Genomic DNA, 13,949 nt, shown 5'->3' with positions numbered 1-13,949 from the left:
CAGCTGGCAAGAGGCCGCGCTGGCGCTATCTTCAGGCTGGTGACACGGTGGCGCCGGAGGGCTGCGTGGCCAGGGCAGGCGTGGACGCTCGCCGCTCACCTTGGAGATGACTTCCAGCCTCTGCTCCACACTCGCAGACAAGCTGGTGGACGTCCTCCCCTTCTGCCTCAGCTGGTGCTCGAGGTGCAGGAGGGCTGCCAGCTGCGAGCTGCCGGTGTGGGCCGTGGCCGTGGCCAGGACGTCCCGCATCATCTCCGAAGCCAAGCAGCTCTGAAGCAGACACAGGACGGGGCTAAGAGGCTGAGCCCTGCCAGGGCCTATGGGCGCCCCTGTTGTGGGGGGGGAGGAGGGGGTGGCCAGGGGCTGCTCAGTGTGTCGCGGCACAGCTTCTCGGATGCCGTGCTTCTCCTGGCCACTGGCTGCCACCAGGCCTTGCCCCCGGGTGCCCCGGCACCTGCCCACTTCTCTGCTCTGAGCCTCAAGAGCATGAGGCTTGGTGGACCCACAGGCTGTCAGTAACGGGGATGGGCCAGGGGACCCTCCGGAGCATAAGGCAGCCCTCCCTACTTCCTCCGGAGGCGTCCCCTTCCAGCCGAGCGCCACACTCCCGAGGCAGGGAGGCCAGCCGCGGCCCGGCTGGCCAGCCCACCAGTAGGAGCGAGTGCCGGGTGCTCCGGGATCGCCCCCTTCCCAGGGGCCGGGAAAGGCCTTAGGCAGGGGCGCTGAGCAGACCACACCTGAGAAAGCGCCAGGAACTGGCAGGTGACCGCGGGGTCCAGGGCGCCGCTACACTCCACCATGTCCAGGCTGGCGGCAGCGGCGATGTCCAGGCGGCGGCTGCGCAGCGCCACCTGGAGGCACTGCAGCAACAGCTCGGAGGCCTGGGCCAGGAACCGCTGGGCCAGCGCCACCCTCTGTGGGGCACAGGGCTCGGGGTCAGGGGGCGCTGCGGGCCCGGAATCACGGGGTGGGGGTGAGCGGCCGTACCTGCTGGTCTGAGCCCTTCCTGCCGTGCTCCTCGGAGTGACCCCGGCCGACCCCATCCTCGGGGGTGGTCTCCAGATGCTTAGGGCCGCTCAGCTCAGCGGCGGCCTAGGGAGAAGGCACCTCCTATCAGCCAGCGCCCGTCCCACCGCCGAGCCTGGGTGGGCCTGTCGCACTTGGGGCGTCTCCGTGGGACCCCTCGGTGAGATGTGCTGCAGGTAGCGGTCAGGCCTCTCGCCAACCTGGACCCCCGAGGCCCTGGCCCAGAACCCCCAGCGGCGGGCAGGTGCAGCGTGTGTGGGGAAGCAGCTCTAGAGAAGCAAGGCCGAGTGTCCCCGGTCTCAGAACCACCGAATTCTGTGCTTACTTTCCCTCAGTCCTTCAAAATCACCTCCCCAGGTACGGACAGCGGCCAGCACCGTGCAGCCCGGACTGAGCACGTCAGGTGCCCGCCCGCCCCAGGGACGGCAGGACCAGCCACGCGGACGAGGTCCTCCGGAGGGCCAGGGGACTCTGCTGGGGGGCGGCAGCAGGCACAGGGGAGCCCCTGGGTCTGTGCGGTCACGGCTGGGAGCAGCAGGGGAAAGCCTGGCTGGGGGCCGGGGCCGGGGCCGGTGCTGCGGGGGCACACTTCTTGGAAGCCGCTTGTGTGTGTTTCCCTGATGGCCTCTGAGAGGGAGCGTCGCCAGTGCCGTTCCATAGGCAAGGACCCCGGTCCCTCCTGCCTCGGAGCCGCCGGTGCAGGTGCTCAAGGGACACGGACGGAGGGAGGGGCAGGAGCTCCGTCATGTCATTCGCGTGTGGGCCCAGTCCCAGGTCCTGGGATCCAGACCCTTGAGGTATCAGGAGCGGCGCTCACACAGGGGTATGGGGCCCTGCTGCTTGGGGCTGGGGTCTTCCTAAAAGAGTGGAGTCCAGGGGACGAGCCTGACTTTGCCTCTGAGCAGGTGCCCTCCAGACAGAAGAATACACTTAGGACGGTGGCCAGCAGGGTCTACAGCCTTCCTTCCTGGCTGCGGAGCTGCCCCGCGACCACCAGGCCTGCCTGGGCAGCCTTGCAGGGGGCTCCGGAGAAGCAGAGGACACCAGACGCCGTGGGTGGTGGAAGGGGGCTTGGGGGTCCCCTGCGGCACAGGAGAAGGGGGCTTCTCCACACCCAGCACTCAGGCAGACCCCAGACTCCTGGAGGAAAGCTGCGGAGATGCAGACGGGACACCCACCTTGGGGGCTGGGGCGTCTTGCCCTTGAATTCTGTATGTGCTTGCTCCCCCCTTCTCTCCAGAGTCTGTCTCCACAAGTCCGTGTTTCTTTCCCACCCACTGCTCACGCCGGACAGACTACTTGCCTTTTTCTTGCTTTTTCAGGCTACACGACCCTTCTCAATCAGGGACAGTTCGAGGCCTGTCTCACATCGCCCTCCTTCCTGAGGGGCTGCGGGTGAGCACGTACCGAGAGGCCGTCCTCCCAGTAGCAGGCGGGGTGCTCGGGGTCCGTGTGCACAGCCAGCAGGCGGAGGGCCTTCCCCGCCAGGCCCAGGACCTGCGCCCGGATCTCCACGCAGCCTGCGGACAGCGAGTGCAGGCTCCCCAGCTGTGCCAGCGCCACGTGGGCCAGGGTCCGCCGCAGCGTGAACCATTTCTGTGGGGACAGGAGCGCCTTGGGATTGCCCTGAGCAACACCAGAGGCTCCCCGACACCCCGACCTTCCCCACCACCCTGTCCCGTCCCTGAGCTCCCTGGTCTGACACCCCCAGGAGTGGCGACGTCCCGGGTGAGAAATGCACCCTCTGGCCTCTGTGGGAGGGGGAGTGGGGCGGTCTCCAGGGCTTAGGTGCTGGGGAGTCACTAAAATCCGCTTAGAGAACCTTGGCCTGGGACTCAATGACAAATAGATAAGCTCATGTCGAGCTCAATTTTAGGGCTATCTTTGGTGTATTTACGGTTACATCGAGTTACTCTGGTTCACAGTGTGTGAAGTCTGAGAAAGCGTCTGAAATGGCAGGATGCGCCCTTCAGAGATTTTCAACCTCAACTTAACGAACGCCCTCACCCCTGCTGAGCCCTTCTGTGTGAGGAAATAATCGGCCCAAGCAAACGCATGCCCAGGTAGGAGAGGGCAGTGCGCCCAGGAACGTCCCCCAGGAGCCCCCCAAGGCCGTCCGACCAGGGTGAGGGCGGGCCGGGAGCCCCGGGGGCTGAGGACACACCCGCGGTCAGAGGGCTCCACCCCCGCCATCCCCTGGCCGGTCCTGCCGTGCCCCCCACGCCCCCGGTGCCCCACAGGCAGCACCCAGAGCCCTGGGCCGCTGGCTCTCGGGCTGGTTACCAGGTCCACGGAGGTGACGTCGCTCAGGCTGTGCAGGTAGTCGGCCAGCAGCCTGTCCGCCGAGCCCTGCCCCAGCCGCCGGGCCTGCGCCTCCGCCCACGTGAGCTGCAGCAGGTCCAGGGATGCCTCGGCCAGGTGGAGCCGCAGCCCCGCCAGCTTCCTCGTCAGGGGTGTGCTGACGCTCTGCAGCCGGGCAGGCCGGACACACGCGGTCAGAGCGCCACAGGGAAGGCCACGCCTGTGTCCTTGTGCCCCACAACCTCACGCCCCCTTTCTAGCTGGTCCCTCCCGCCCATGCAGCCCAGGACCACACTCCACCCCACCAGCCCGTTCGCAGGCTCAAGGGTCCGCACGGGGACCATCACACGGTGTGCGCTCTCTCTGGCTGACGCCACTCGCGTGATTACTCAGACCCGCCCACGCTGCTGCTGCGCTCACATCTGTCCACGGACACAGAGCACCTGTAGTCCAGGTGGGCCCAGCACGAGTACCCACTCACACGCGGGGTGCTGCAAACACAACACAACGGCCGTGAACACGTGTGCACGGGCTTCTGCGTGGACGTGGGCTTTCACCTTTCGCAGGCAAATTCCTGGGTGTGGGGTGCTGGCTCCTCCGGGGCCCTGTTTAACGACCAAGCTGCTGTTCGTGCTTCAGCCCCCCCAGCGGCGACGAGAGTTCGGTCCCTCTGCGTCCTTGCTAACACCTGCCATGCCCGGTCTTCTAAGCTGCAGGCGTTTTAGGCGGTGTGCGGTGGTTTCCCTGACTCACTGGTGAGTTCGTCATCCCCTCATGGAATTCTTCATCAGCCACATGTCCTCTTTGGAGAAATGTCTGCTCAACTCTTTGCCCACGTTTTATGGGAGTGTTTCTCTTAGTACTAAGTTTTAAGAGGGTTTTATATTCTGGATACAATCTGGATACAATCCATCACATGGTTTGCAAATATTTTCTACTGGCTTGTGCCTGGTCTTTGCATCCCCTGAACAGTGTCTTCTGAAGAGCAGGTGCCAATCTCTCAGTCTGTCAGTCTCCCCTAGAGCCGTGTGTAAGGAATCTTTGCTGAACCCAAGGTCCCTGAGGTGTTTTCCTCCAGAAGCCTTGCAGTCTCAGCTCTCACCTTCAGATCGCCCGTCCTCTTGGGTTGAATCTGGCGTCTGGTGTGAGGAGCGCACTGAAGCCATCTGGGTTTCCAGTGGCTCCAACACCACTGCCATACTCCGCGGCCGGTCTTCACGAAGCTGCCTTTGCTCTTTTGTTGAAAAGCAATCTCTGTCTACTTCCCAATTCACCGTCACGTGCCATTGGTCTGCTCGTCTTACTTATACACTAAAACCACACGGCTTTGGTTCCTGCCACTTTACAGTAAGTCTTACAATCAGGTAGTGTTAGATCTCCAACTCAGTTTTTCTTAAGTTGTCTGCTATGCTACATCTTTTGCAGTTTCAAATGAATTAAAAAAAATTTTTTTTCAAATTTTTATGAAAAGCCTGCAGCTTCTTGGTCAGGATTACAGCAAGTCTTCTGGTCCATGAACATGATATACCTCGCTATCTACTTAAGTCTTCTTCTCTCAATGATGTTTCCTAGTTCTCAGGGGTAAATTTTCCCCTTTTTTGTCAAATTTCATTTTTATGCTATCCAGTGGTTATGTTTTTGAATTTTTAATACCTGATCAATTGTTGTGAGTATATAGAAATATAAAATTAATTTTTCATATTGTTCTTGTGTCCTAAGCTTTACTGTAAGAACTTGTTAGTCCTAGTACATTACCATTTTTATAGATCGCGTGAGAGTCTTCTTTTTCTTTTCTAAGAGCGCTCAAGTGTGCGAGCAGGTAGGGGAGGGGCAGTGGGAGAAGAAAAGAGAATCTATCTTTTTTTAAAATATTTTATTTGTTTATTTGACAGACAGAGATCACAAGCAGGCAGAGAGGCAGGCAGAGAGAGAGGAGGAAGCAGGCTCCCCGCTGAGCAGAGAGCCCGATTTGGGGCTCGATCCCAGGACCCTGAGATCATGACCTGGGCCGAAGGCCTGGGCCGAAGGCAGAGGCTCAACCCACTGAGCCACCCAGGCGCCCCAGAAAAAAGAATCTTAAATAGGCTTCTCACCCAGCGTGGAGCCCAACTCAGGACTCCATCTCACGACCCTGAGATCAGGATCAGAGCCGAAAATCAAAAGTCGGACGCTCAACCCACTAAGCCACCCACGTGCCCCTGCATGAGATTTTCTGCACAGGTGATCATGCCCTCTGTACGCAAAGACAGTTTTCCTTCTTCCTTTCTAGACTGGGCATTTTTGGTTTCTTACTCTTATTTACTGAGTTGACTACAACTCAAGTACACTTCAGAATGAAGGTGGGGGGAGGGGGCACTGCCATCTTAGTGCTTTGCTTTCCCCACTAAGTGTGACGTGAGTCCTAGTGTTTTCACAGATGCAGTCTATCAGCTGGAAGAGCTTTCCTTCTGGTAATGGTTTGCTAAGCGTCTCCCCCCACCCCCAATCAGGAATGAGTGTTGGGTTTTGTCTACTGAGGTGATCATATTTTTAAGGTGATTTTTAAGAAAATATGGTGAGCCAAATTGATTGATTTTTGAAAGTTAACAACAATCCCAGGATAACCCCAACTTGGCATTGATGTGTTATCTTTTCTACAAATTTTTTTACATATTTTTACATATTTTACATATTATTCTTTTTTACATATTATTGGATTTAATTCACTAAAGTTTTGTTTAGAATTTCTGCATCTGTGCTCATGAATCTGTTGGCTTTGTTTTGGTATCACAGTCGTACTAGCCTTACAGATGGGGATGGGTTCTCTCCTTCTCAATTTTCTGGAAGACTCTGTGTTGAATTGGTGTTATGTTCTCCTTAAATGTTTGCTAGGAATCACCAGTAAAACTGTCTGGCTCTGATGTGTTCTTTGTGGAACGACTTACTAAAAATTCCATTTCGTTAACAGATGAAGGGCTGTTCAGGTAATCTATTTCTTTTTGAATGCGTTTTGGTTGTTCGTGTCTGTCGAGGAATTGTTCTATATCGTCACAAAGTTGCTCAGAATAGTCCCCTTTATTGTTTTAATACGCGTAGGCTCCCTGGTGATGCTACAACTCTTACTGCAGATACTGAGCATTTATGTCCTCTTCTTCCCCCTGATCGGTCTGGACAGAAGTGTAGGAACTTTTTTTATCTCAAATAACAACCTGTGGTTTTATGGATTTTACCTTTTATTTTTATGTCTCCGATTTCACTGATCGCTGCTTAGATCTTCAATCCCCTTTTTTCTGCTCATTTGCAGTTGGCTCTTCTGTTTCCTTACAATGAAGGCTAAGGTCGTTAGTCTGGGATCTTTTTCCTCTTGTCGTATGGTTATACAGCGCTACAAATTTTCCCCTAAGCGTTGCAATTAGAGACGTCATGAAAATTCTGAGTTTTTTCCGCCTTCAGTTCAGAAATACTTTCCCTTTTGATTTGTTCTCTGGCTCATAGTTATTCCGACGGACGCTATTTACTTTCCAAATATTTGGGTATTTCACCCTTAGCTTTCTGGTGTTTTTAATCGAGGTAAAATTCATATGACACAAAACCACCGTTTGAAAGTGTACAACGCAGTGGCCCTTAGTGCTCTCACCACCTTGTGCAGCCCCACCCTCTTGATTTCGTCCTTCCAAAAGGGAACCCCCACCCCACTCAACAGCCTTGTCTTAAGCCCCTCCCCGACCCCCTCCCCTACAACCACTAGTCAGCTTTCTGTATCTATGGACTTAACTCTTCTTTTATGTTGCTTTTTGATTTCTACTTTAATCGCATCCTGGTCTTGACACACACATTGTCCTCAAGAGTGACTTCCGAGTCACTTGTACCCTTGTCCCTGTCCCTGTCCTTGTCCTTGCGTTCTGACGTCCGCGCCGGTTCCCAGTCTGTCCGGACGGACTGTTCCACATGTTGGGAAGTACATTTTCCTTGCTTTCTGGCGTGGTGCATCTCACTGGTTGTCAGACACTGTGCGTCCTCCTCTTCCGGCAGCGGACAGCTGTCTGCAGACCCTGTGGTCCTCCCAGGTCTCCGACTGTGCAGGCCCACCCAGGGCAGAGCTCATCCTGGACGGATCATCCCCAACTGAGACAAGACCTTCCGTCTGCTTGGCGCAGCGCCTGGGGTCACGAGGTTGTCCCGTCTGGCTGGCGGGAGCAGGTGCTGCTCCAAGCCTGAGTGGGGGCCTAACACCTTCCTGAGGGCCCCCTGCTTCCGTGGTGAGTGCCGGCCGGGGTGGGGCCACCTGTGCTCAGGGACGACGATGCCCATGTGGGCATCTAGGGTGTTGAAAATCTGTTTCACATTTTTGTCTACTCTTTGGTTATTTTGGAAGGGAGGGGCGAATCCTGTTGCGACGCTGCCTCCCAGCCAAACTGCAAGGAGGCAGGCTGCCTTTCTAGGGCAAGTGCGGGGTACGTCTGTGTGCGCCGAGGGGTGCTCAGGGCTCCGGGGAGGGACCCGGGACCCAGACTTACCTCCTGCGAGGACAGTAAGCCCCGCACACTGAGAAACAGCGCCTCTGCCTCGGCCACGGCGCTCTGGACCAAGTCGTAGGCCTCCAGGTGATACGCCGTTCTCTGCTCTTCCCCTCTCTCGTTTCGGGCGCATAATCTTTAGAAGATGGAAGAGTGGGATTTAGAACAAAACCCTTAAGCATTATTCCATCAGTAGTAACAAACTGCACAGTGTATAAATTTTAAATAATTATACTGTATCTTTATTAGTACTTCAAATTTTATGATTGGATGTTCTATATGTAAAGATATCGTCACTATATCTTGGCCCAAAAATACATATGCGCTTTATTCTATTTTTGTAAAATTAAATCTATCCAACGAACCAACGCCATGACGTTAATTGTGCTGATTTAACTGCCTTGTTTTCCTGTTCATGCTTTTCTGCATTTTTTAAAGTTCGACAATGACCACATATCGATTCCGTAATCACAGGATCAAAGTTACACCCCACGTGCCCAGGTGGCTTTTTCCTCATAAAGGCTGTTTTTAACACCTTCTACACAAGACTTGCTTGTTGCGCTTGGAAATGCCTGTGCGTACCCCAAGCAGGTGGGCGGCCCAGGGCCGGAGGGATGGAAGGGAGGTGGGCGGCCCGGGGCCGGGGACGGAGGGGAGGTGGGAGGGGGAGACCGTCCGCTGAGGCTTGGCCTCCTTCCTCTGTCTCTGGGTCAGCCCCTGCCCTCGAAGACAGTGGGGACTTCGAGAGGTCGCACGAGGGAGGTTGACAGCGGGCCGCTGCAGGGCCAGCGAGGGTGAGCGCATGCAGGGGCACACGAGGCCGACGTGTGTGTGGCTGTGAGTGACCACAGGTAATGTGCACACACAGGTGTGATGTGTGTCTGCACGAGCGTGACCAGAGTGTGAACACTGTGGGGCGGTGTGTGTGGAGCTGGGAGGCACACGTCCGCTGTGTTTGCTGAGACGCCGTGGTGCGGGGGACACCGAGGGGGCGGGACAAGAGTGCGGACGCCCCCTCCCCCCATGCCGCTGTCCTGGAGGGATGTGCAGCCAGCCACAGGGCCAGGAGGAGGCTCTGCTGGGACACAAGGGGGCTGGGGAGTCCTGAGCCAGGAGGAGAGCGGGGCACAGGGTCAGGACATGGGACAGGGGGGCAGGGGCTAGGGAGCGGGAGCTCAGGGACAGACCCTCAGCCCCCCTCCCGGGCCCCCCAGCAGGGCTGCTCACCTCTTTATCTTTGCGCGCTCTAGTTTTATGTCCACACACTGCTCTTTGTAGCCCCAGGCGGTCAGCTTTTTCTCAATCTCCGTCAAACGATCGTGCAGCTGGGTCAGCATGAACAAGCATTCGGGAGGCCCACGGCCAGCGAGGTCCTCGACGGCGCTGATCCGGAGCCTCACACATCTGCGGACGGCGGGGACCGTCCCATGTGGCCACCGCAGTCTGGCCTGCGTCACCCCGACACGGAGCGCGCTTCCCGCGGACCAGAAAGCACACGGGCCATGTGCTTCCACTGCGAGACTGTCCTGCCCCGCACCGCCCTCCTGTGGCGCGGGGGCAGAAGCCACGCGGGAACCCAGGATGACGTGCGGGTGCCGCCAGCTGGAACCCCGGGAGCCCGAACCGCCCCTCAGACGGAGAACCCAGAACTGAACACACACAAGGCGGAAAACAAGGGGAAACGGCAAGGACAAGCCTCGGCTGCTACTTTGTTAAGGTCAGCGGGAGGCGATGCACAAGTCTGACTGAGGAGAAGGTGGGCATGGGCAGGGGACAGATCTGTGACAAAGACTGTGACGTTACAGGAAAAGAGTCCAGAAACAGACACACCAACACGACCCAAAACCCAGAGTTCACAATTTTCTGGAAGAACACAAAATGCCACAAAGAGGCCAGACATCCGAAGGACCCCTAAGCCCGGGAGACGAGTGCTGGTCTCCGAAGCTCTTTACCCAAAGCGCCTGCCACCGACCCAGAGAGGACAGACCCCACGGAGGCACATGCTCACGGGATGAAGGTCACACCATCACGGGGTGGGGGGGCGGAGAAAATCCCGCGGCCAGACCCCTGCTGGAGCTGTGCCTGCCCCTCACCCCGAGGGGGTCCACACGCACCTGGGGGAGCTCAGACATGTCCCCAGAGAATGTAGGAACCAAACGAGCCACCTGCATCCGTGTCCCGAGAAAAAGGCACGTTGGAAAGGAAGAGACACTGTCCCCGGGAGCCAGAAGGCTGAAGGTCAGTCTCTGGCGACCTCCCCGGGCCCCTGCCCCCCGGGGCCATGGGCTATGGACAAGGGTCCCCAGGTGGAAGGCTCCGCTTCGGAGGAGGCCAGCTGGGTCAGGGGTGTCGTGTGACTCTCTGCACCTCAGAGGTCTGGGAAGCCGCGTGAGGAGCAGTCAGCCCCGACCTCCTGTGAATTCAGTTTTCCTCGCCGAGAACTACCTGGCTTCCAGGTCTGTGCTCATAAATTCCAGGACGGGCGCTCGGTTTGGTCTCTCCCTCTGCAGGTCCCTGAAGACGTCGATGAGTCTCTGGAACTCCCGGCAGGCCTGAGGAGGGCGGTGACGTCCGCGGGTGGCTCTGGGCCACGGGGACCCGCCACCCCCCCACCGAGGGCCGGGGCAGCTCTACCGTCACTTTGCTGCCTTCGCCTCCCTTGGCCAGGAGCGCGTCTGCCAGGGTCAGCGCTGAGCCGTGCCAGAACTCCTCGTCGCCCCCCAGACGCCGGGCCTGCTCCACCAGCTTCAGGGCGCGAGCATGGCTTTTCTCCTTGTTCGCCAGCTGCGCTAGAAGGTGCAGGCACTTTGCTTCCGAATGAGGGTCACCAAGCTCCTGAAACAGACGTGTGTGAGCAGCGTGTGCGGGAGCGGGACGGCGTGACAGCAGCTCCGGGCACCAGGCCTCACCCCACACAGTGGCCACTGGGCGGCTCCCTCACCTCTGAAGGGCCCTCAGGGCCCTGGGCTGGGTGGACTGGAGGCCTGTGCATGTACTAATGTCCACTTCCAGGGTCCCCGAGCCCGCCCTTGGCAGCGGTCCCCAGTGCCCTCCTAGGAGCCGCCATCCAGATGCTGGCCACGGACGGCGGACATTTGCACCCAAGCCAGCCAGGGCTGCTTCATCCCCCGTCCATCACACGCGGTCGCAGGGAGCCTGGGCGTGCGGTGCGGGTGCTGTCGGCCTCTGAACCCCACCCGGGCAGGAGGACACCGGGCGCTCAGGTGGGAAGGACAGCAGTCCGCGGTGGCCGTCTCCGGACAGAGCAGCGAGCGCGCAGCTCGAAGACACTGAAGTGGGGCCTGCTGGGCCTGGGGCCCGTGGCCCCAGCAGCCAAGGCCCCAGAAGCCAGGGCAGGCTGGAGGCGAGGAGAGCCAGGCGCTCACAGGAGGCAGACACGCTGATGGGGGTGGTGGGAGCAGCCACAGCGGAGGGGCGGACGGCGGACTGCTGTGGATGGACGCAGGGGCTGGGGCGGGCAGACGCCCCAGGGAGACATTGCCAGGCTCTGACCGCTACGGCCCCATGGAGACGTGGTTCGGGGCAGGAAGGAAAAGCCCGCAGGCAAGGCACCATCCATGTGTGTGGGACATGTGACAGAAGGCTCAGGAGGGGCAGTGTGGCGTCTAGAGGACGCAAAGGTGCCCCAGCCACCACCTGGGCACAGACACTCCCCAGGAGCTCTCTGGCGGCCGGGTCCTCGGCCCGCTGGTCTCAGAAGAGGCCGCCAGCAGCAGAGTGCCGCCTCTCCGTCCCACCCGGGCACTCCCCATTCTGGCCCCACCTCGCCCCTCCGCTGTCTGGCCCGCACGCAGCCATCTGTGCTGGACAAGCACCCGGCCCACGGCCTGAATCTCCCACGGCCTTGAATTCTGTGCTGTTAAGGTCCTTCTCTCTCTGGAGTCCTTTAAAACCCGTGACAGCCCATCTGGTTCTGTAGCTTTGCCTTGCCCCCCAGTGAATGCGGTTCTCCGAGCCGGACGCCGATAGAACCCCCTTCTCTGCGGGGAGGGACGCACACACAGGCAACCTTTCTCACGGGGGACGGAGCTCGGGAGGACATAGCTGGGGCGTTGGGGCCTCCAGCTGCGGGCACTAGACGCCAATCATGGGGGCACCTGAAGATGTGCGCCGGGGGCAGGGCAGGTCCAAGGGGCAGAGCAGACGGGGGTGACGGGGGGCTGGGGGCTGAGAGAAGGTCTGAACAGCCAGGCCGGAGTGCAAGCCTCTTGGGGGCTCAGAAAACCTCAGGCTTCCGGCGAGGCCCCCTGAGAGGCCGCGGACACCTGGGCTGGGCCCACGGCGAGGAGCCCTCCGGTCTCTCAGCCCCTGCACACACATCGGGAAACACCTGCGGGGTCAGACCCGCAGCCGCCGCAGGAAGCGAAGACTTCAGCCAACTCTCTACAGACTGAACGAAAACCAGAGAAACCACAGGCAAAGGGCAGACTCAGATCCGAGTCCAGGATGGACACTGCAGCACGGCGAGAGGCCGGCCAGCTTCCGAGCAGACGGCCTGCATCCAGAGAGCCGTCGTGGCGTGCAGGCGCCCCCCCGACCCAGGGCCCGGCGGCCCCTCACCTGGAAGGCCAGGCAGGCCTCCGCCAGCAGCTGCCTCGCGGGCTGGTACAGGTCCATCTCCAGCAGCGCATCGGCTTTGAGCAGCCATAGCTGGGGGAAGGACGTCCCTTCCAGGCCCCGCCCGGTGTCTCCGTTCACCGTCAGGAGCTGGAAGGCGGGGCGGCAGGTCTGCGCCCGAGGCCGGGGAAGCTCCCGCCGTCCATGCTCCCCCAGGCCGGGCCCCGACCTGTGCAGCGAGCCGTCTCCTGGGACAGCGTCTCTTCTCACCTCCAGCCCACCCCCGGGGGTGTCAGAGCAGGTCCCGTGCTGGCCCTGCTCCGGCCGCTGCCCCGTGCTCCGGTACCAGGTCTCCGGTCTCCGGTACCAGACCCGGGTCTCCGGTACCAGGTTGCACCCGGACCGGCATGTGAGGTGTCCGTGAGCCCCTGAATTCCTCAAGACACACGGGGGCCTGGCACGTTCCTACCGCGCCTCCCAGATGGTTGACGCCGGGGGCTCGCAAACGGAGGCCCAAGGCTGGCGGCCCCGTGGTGACAGGTGTTCGGAGCGTGGTGGCCGGACAGCTGCTTTTCTTGAGGCGTGAGCCCGCAACCAGTGATCCCGCCGTGTGGGCAGTGGTCAGACCTCTGGGGCAACTCTCCAGCTGCCCCGGCCTCGGCCACCCTTCCTGGGAATCCCTCTGTGCTGCCCCCACCCGTCTTCTCTGAATCCTGCCCAGGCCCCTGGTGGGTGCACTCTGAGGTGATCTGTAGCCCCGATCTCCCCAGAGACACCCAGGGCACACGGGGAGGGAACACACCCCGGTTTTCCCAGGGAACCCGGCATGAGGGTCTGTACACAGCTTGCGGTGAAGTCTTGTCACACTAGGGGCCGAGCTGTGGCTCGGGGACACGGTGCTGCTGGTGGAGCGAGGGTACCTTGTCTTGGGCCACGAGGGGCTTCGTTTCTGGGGGCGACACTGCAGTTACGGGCTCAGCCGGAGTCGGCACGCTGTCGTCTAAGACCGCTTCCTTATTCTTCTCCTTTCTCAAGGCAATTTCCTTTCTGCAGCTAATGTAAGTAACATAGGTGACATGCCAAAGAAACGCAACGGCCAAGAAGCAGATGTCTGGAAATGTTCAATGTCGGTAGTGATCCAGAAACACAAATTAAAACAGCCCCCAATCACTCACGTGTTCACAGAGATGACACAAAACTCCCATGACTGCCTCCAGAGCTGCCCCTGACCCCCGGCACTGTCCCCCCAGGCCAAGCATCCTCCCACCCCCACTGTCTGGCTGTGTGTGATGCAGGATGGGCCTGGGGTTGGAGAGGACACAGCCGGGAGCAGCTCCGTGTTGGCCAAATCCTTCCTTGTTTACAGGTGAGCTGGCGTCCCCTGGCGGGACGGGACCTCGGGGTTGGGGGTGCACACCTCGCCTGCTCCACATCGTAGATGTACGTCTGCCCCGCCTGCTCCTCGTGGTGAGTAGCTGCTTCTCTCAGCTTCAAGTCGGAACAAGCAAGGGCAAGTCTAGGGGAAGGGGCGGCAGAGCAAGCACACGG

At 59.6% G+C, this 13,949-nt stretch overlaps 1 protein-coding gene across 1 annotated transcript in view; it reads right to left on the bottom strand.

Annotated features, from left to right (window-relative positions):
* CFAP46 (cilia and flagella associated protein 46) overlaps positions 1 to 13,949 on the bottom strand; it is a 91,050-nt gene that overhangs the window by 18,708 nt on the left and 58,393 nt on the right. Inside the window, exons 33-45 of the mRNA XM_032882193.1 lie at positions 13,819 to 13,917; positions 13,322 to 13,454; positions 12,405 to 12,551; positions 10,458 to 10,658; positions 10,269 to 10,375; positions 9,051 to 9,227; positions 7,824 to 7,959; positions 3,310 to 3,492; positions 2,434 to 2,622; positions 1,161 to 1,295; positions 988 to 1,092; positions 738 to 914; positions 100 to 270 (exon numbers count right to left, since the gene is read on the bottom strand). Coding sequence (XP_032738084.1) covers positions 100 to 270; positions 738 to 914; positions 988 to 1,092; positions 1,161 to 1,295; positions 2,434 to 2,622; positions 3,310 to 3,492; positions 7,824 to 7,959; positions 9,051 to 9,227; positions 10,269 to 10,375; positions 10,458 to 10,658; positions 12,405 to 12,551; positions 13,322 to 13,454; positions 13,819 to 13,917 — 1,960 coding nt within the window. The remainder of the gene's footprint in view (positions 1 to 99; positions 271 to 737; positions 915 to 987; positions 1,093 to 1,160; positions 1,296 to 2,433; positions 2,623 to 3,309; positions 3,493 to 7,823; positions 7,960 to 9,050; positions 9,228 to 10,268; positions 10,376 to 10,457; positions 10,659 to 12,404; positions 12,552 to 13,321; positions 13,455 to 13,818; positions 13,918 to 13,949) is intronic.

This window comes from Lontra canadensis, unplaced genomic scaffold (genome assembly GCF_010015895.1).
Source record: "Lontra canadensis isolate GAN:19392208 unplaced genomic scaffold, GSC_riverotter_1.0 scaffold79, whole genome shotgun sequence".
NCBI lineage: Eukaryota > Metazoa > Chordata > Mammalia > Carnivora > Mustelidae > Lontra > Lontra canadensis.
This window is presented reverse-complemented; position numbering and strand designations above follow the sequence as displayed.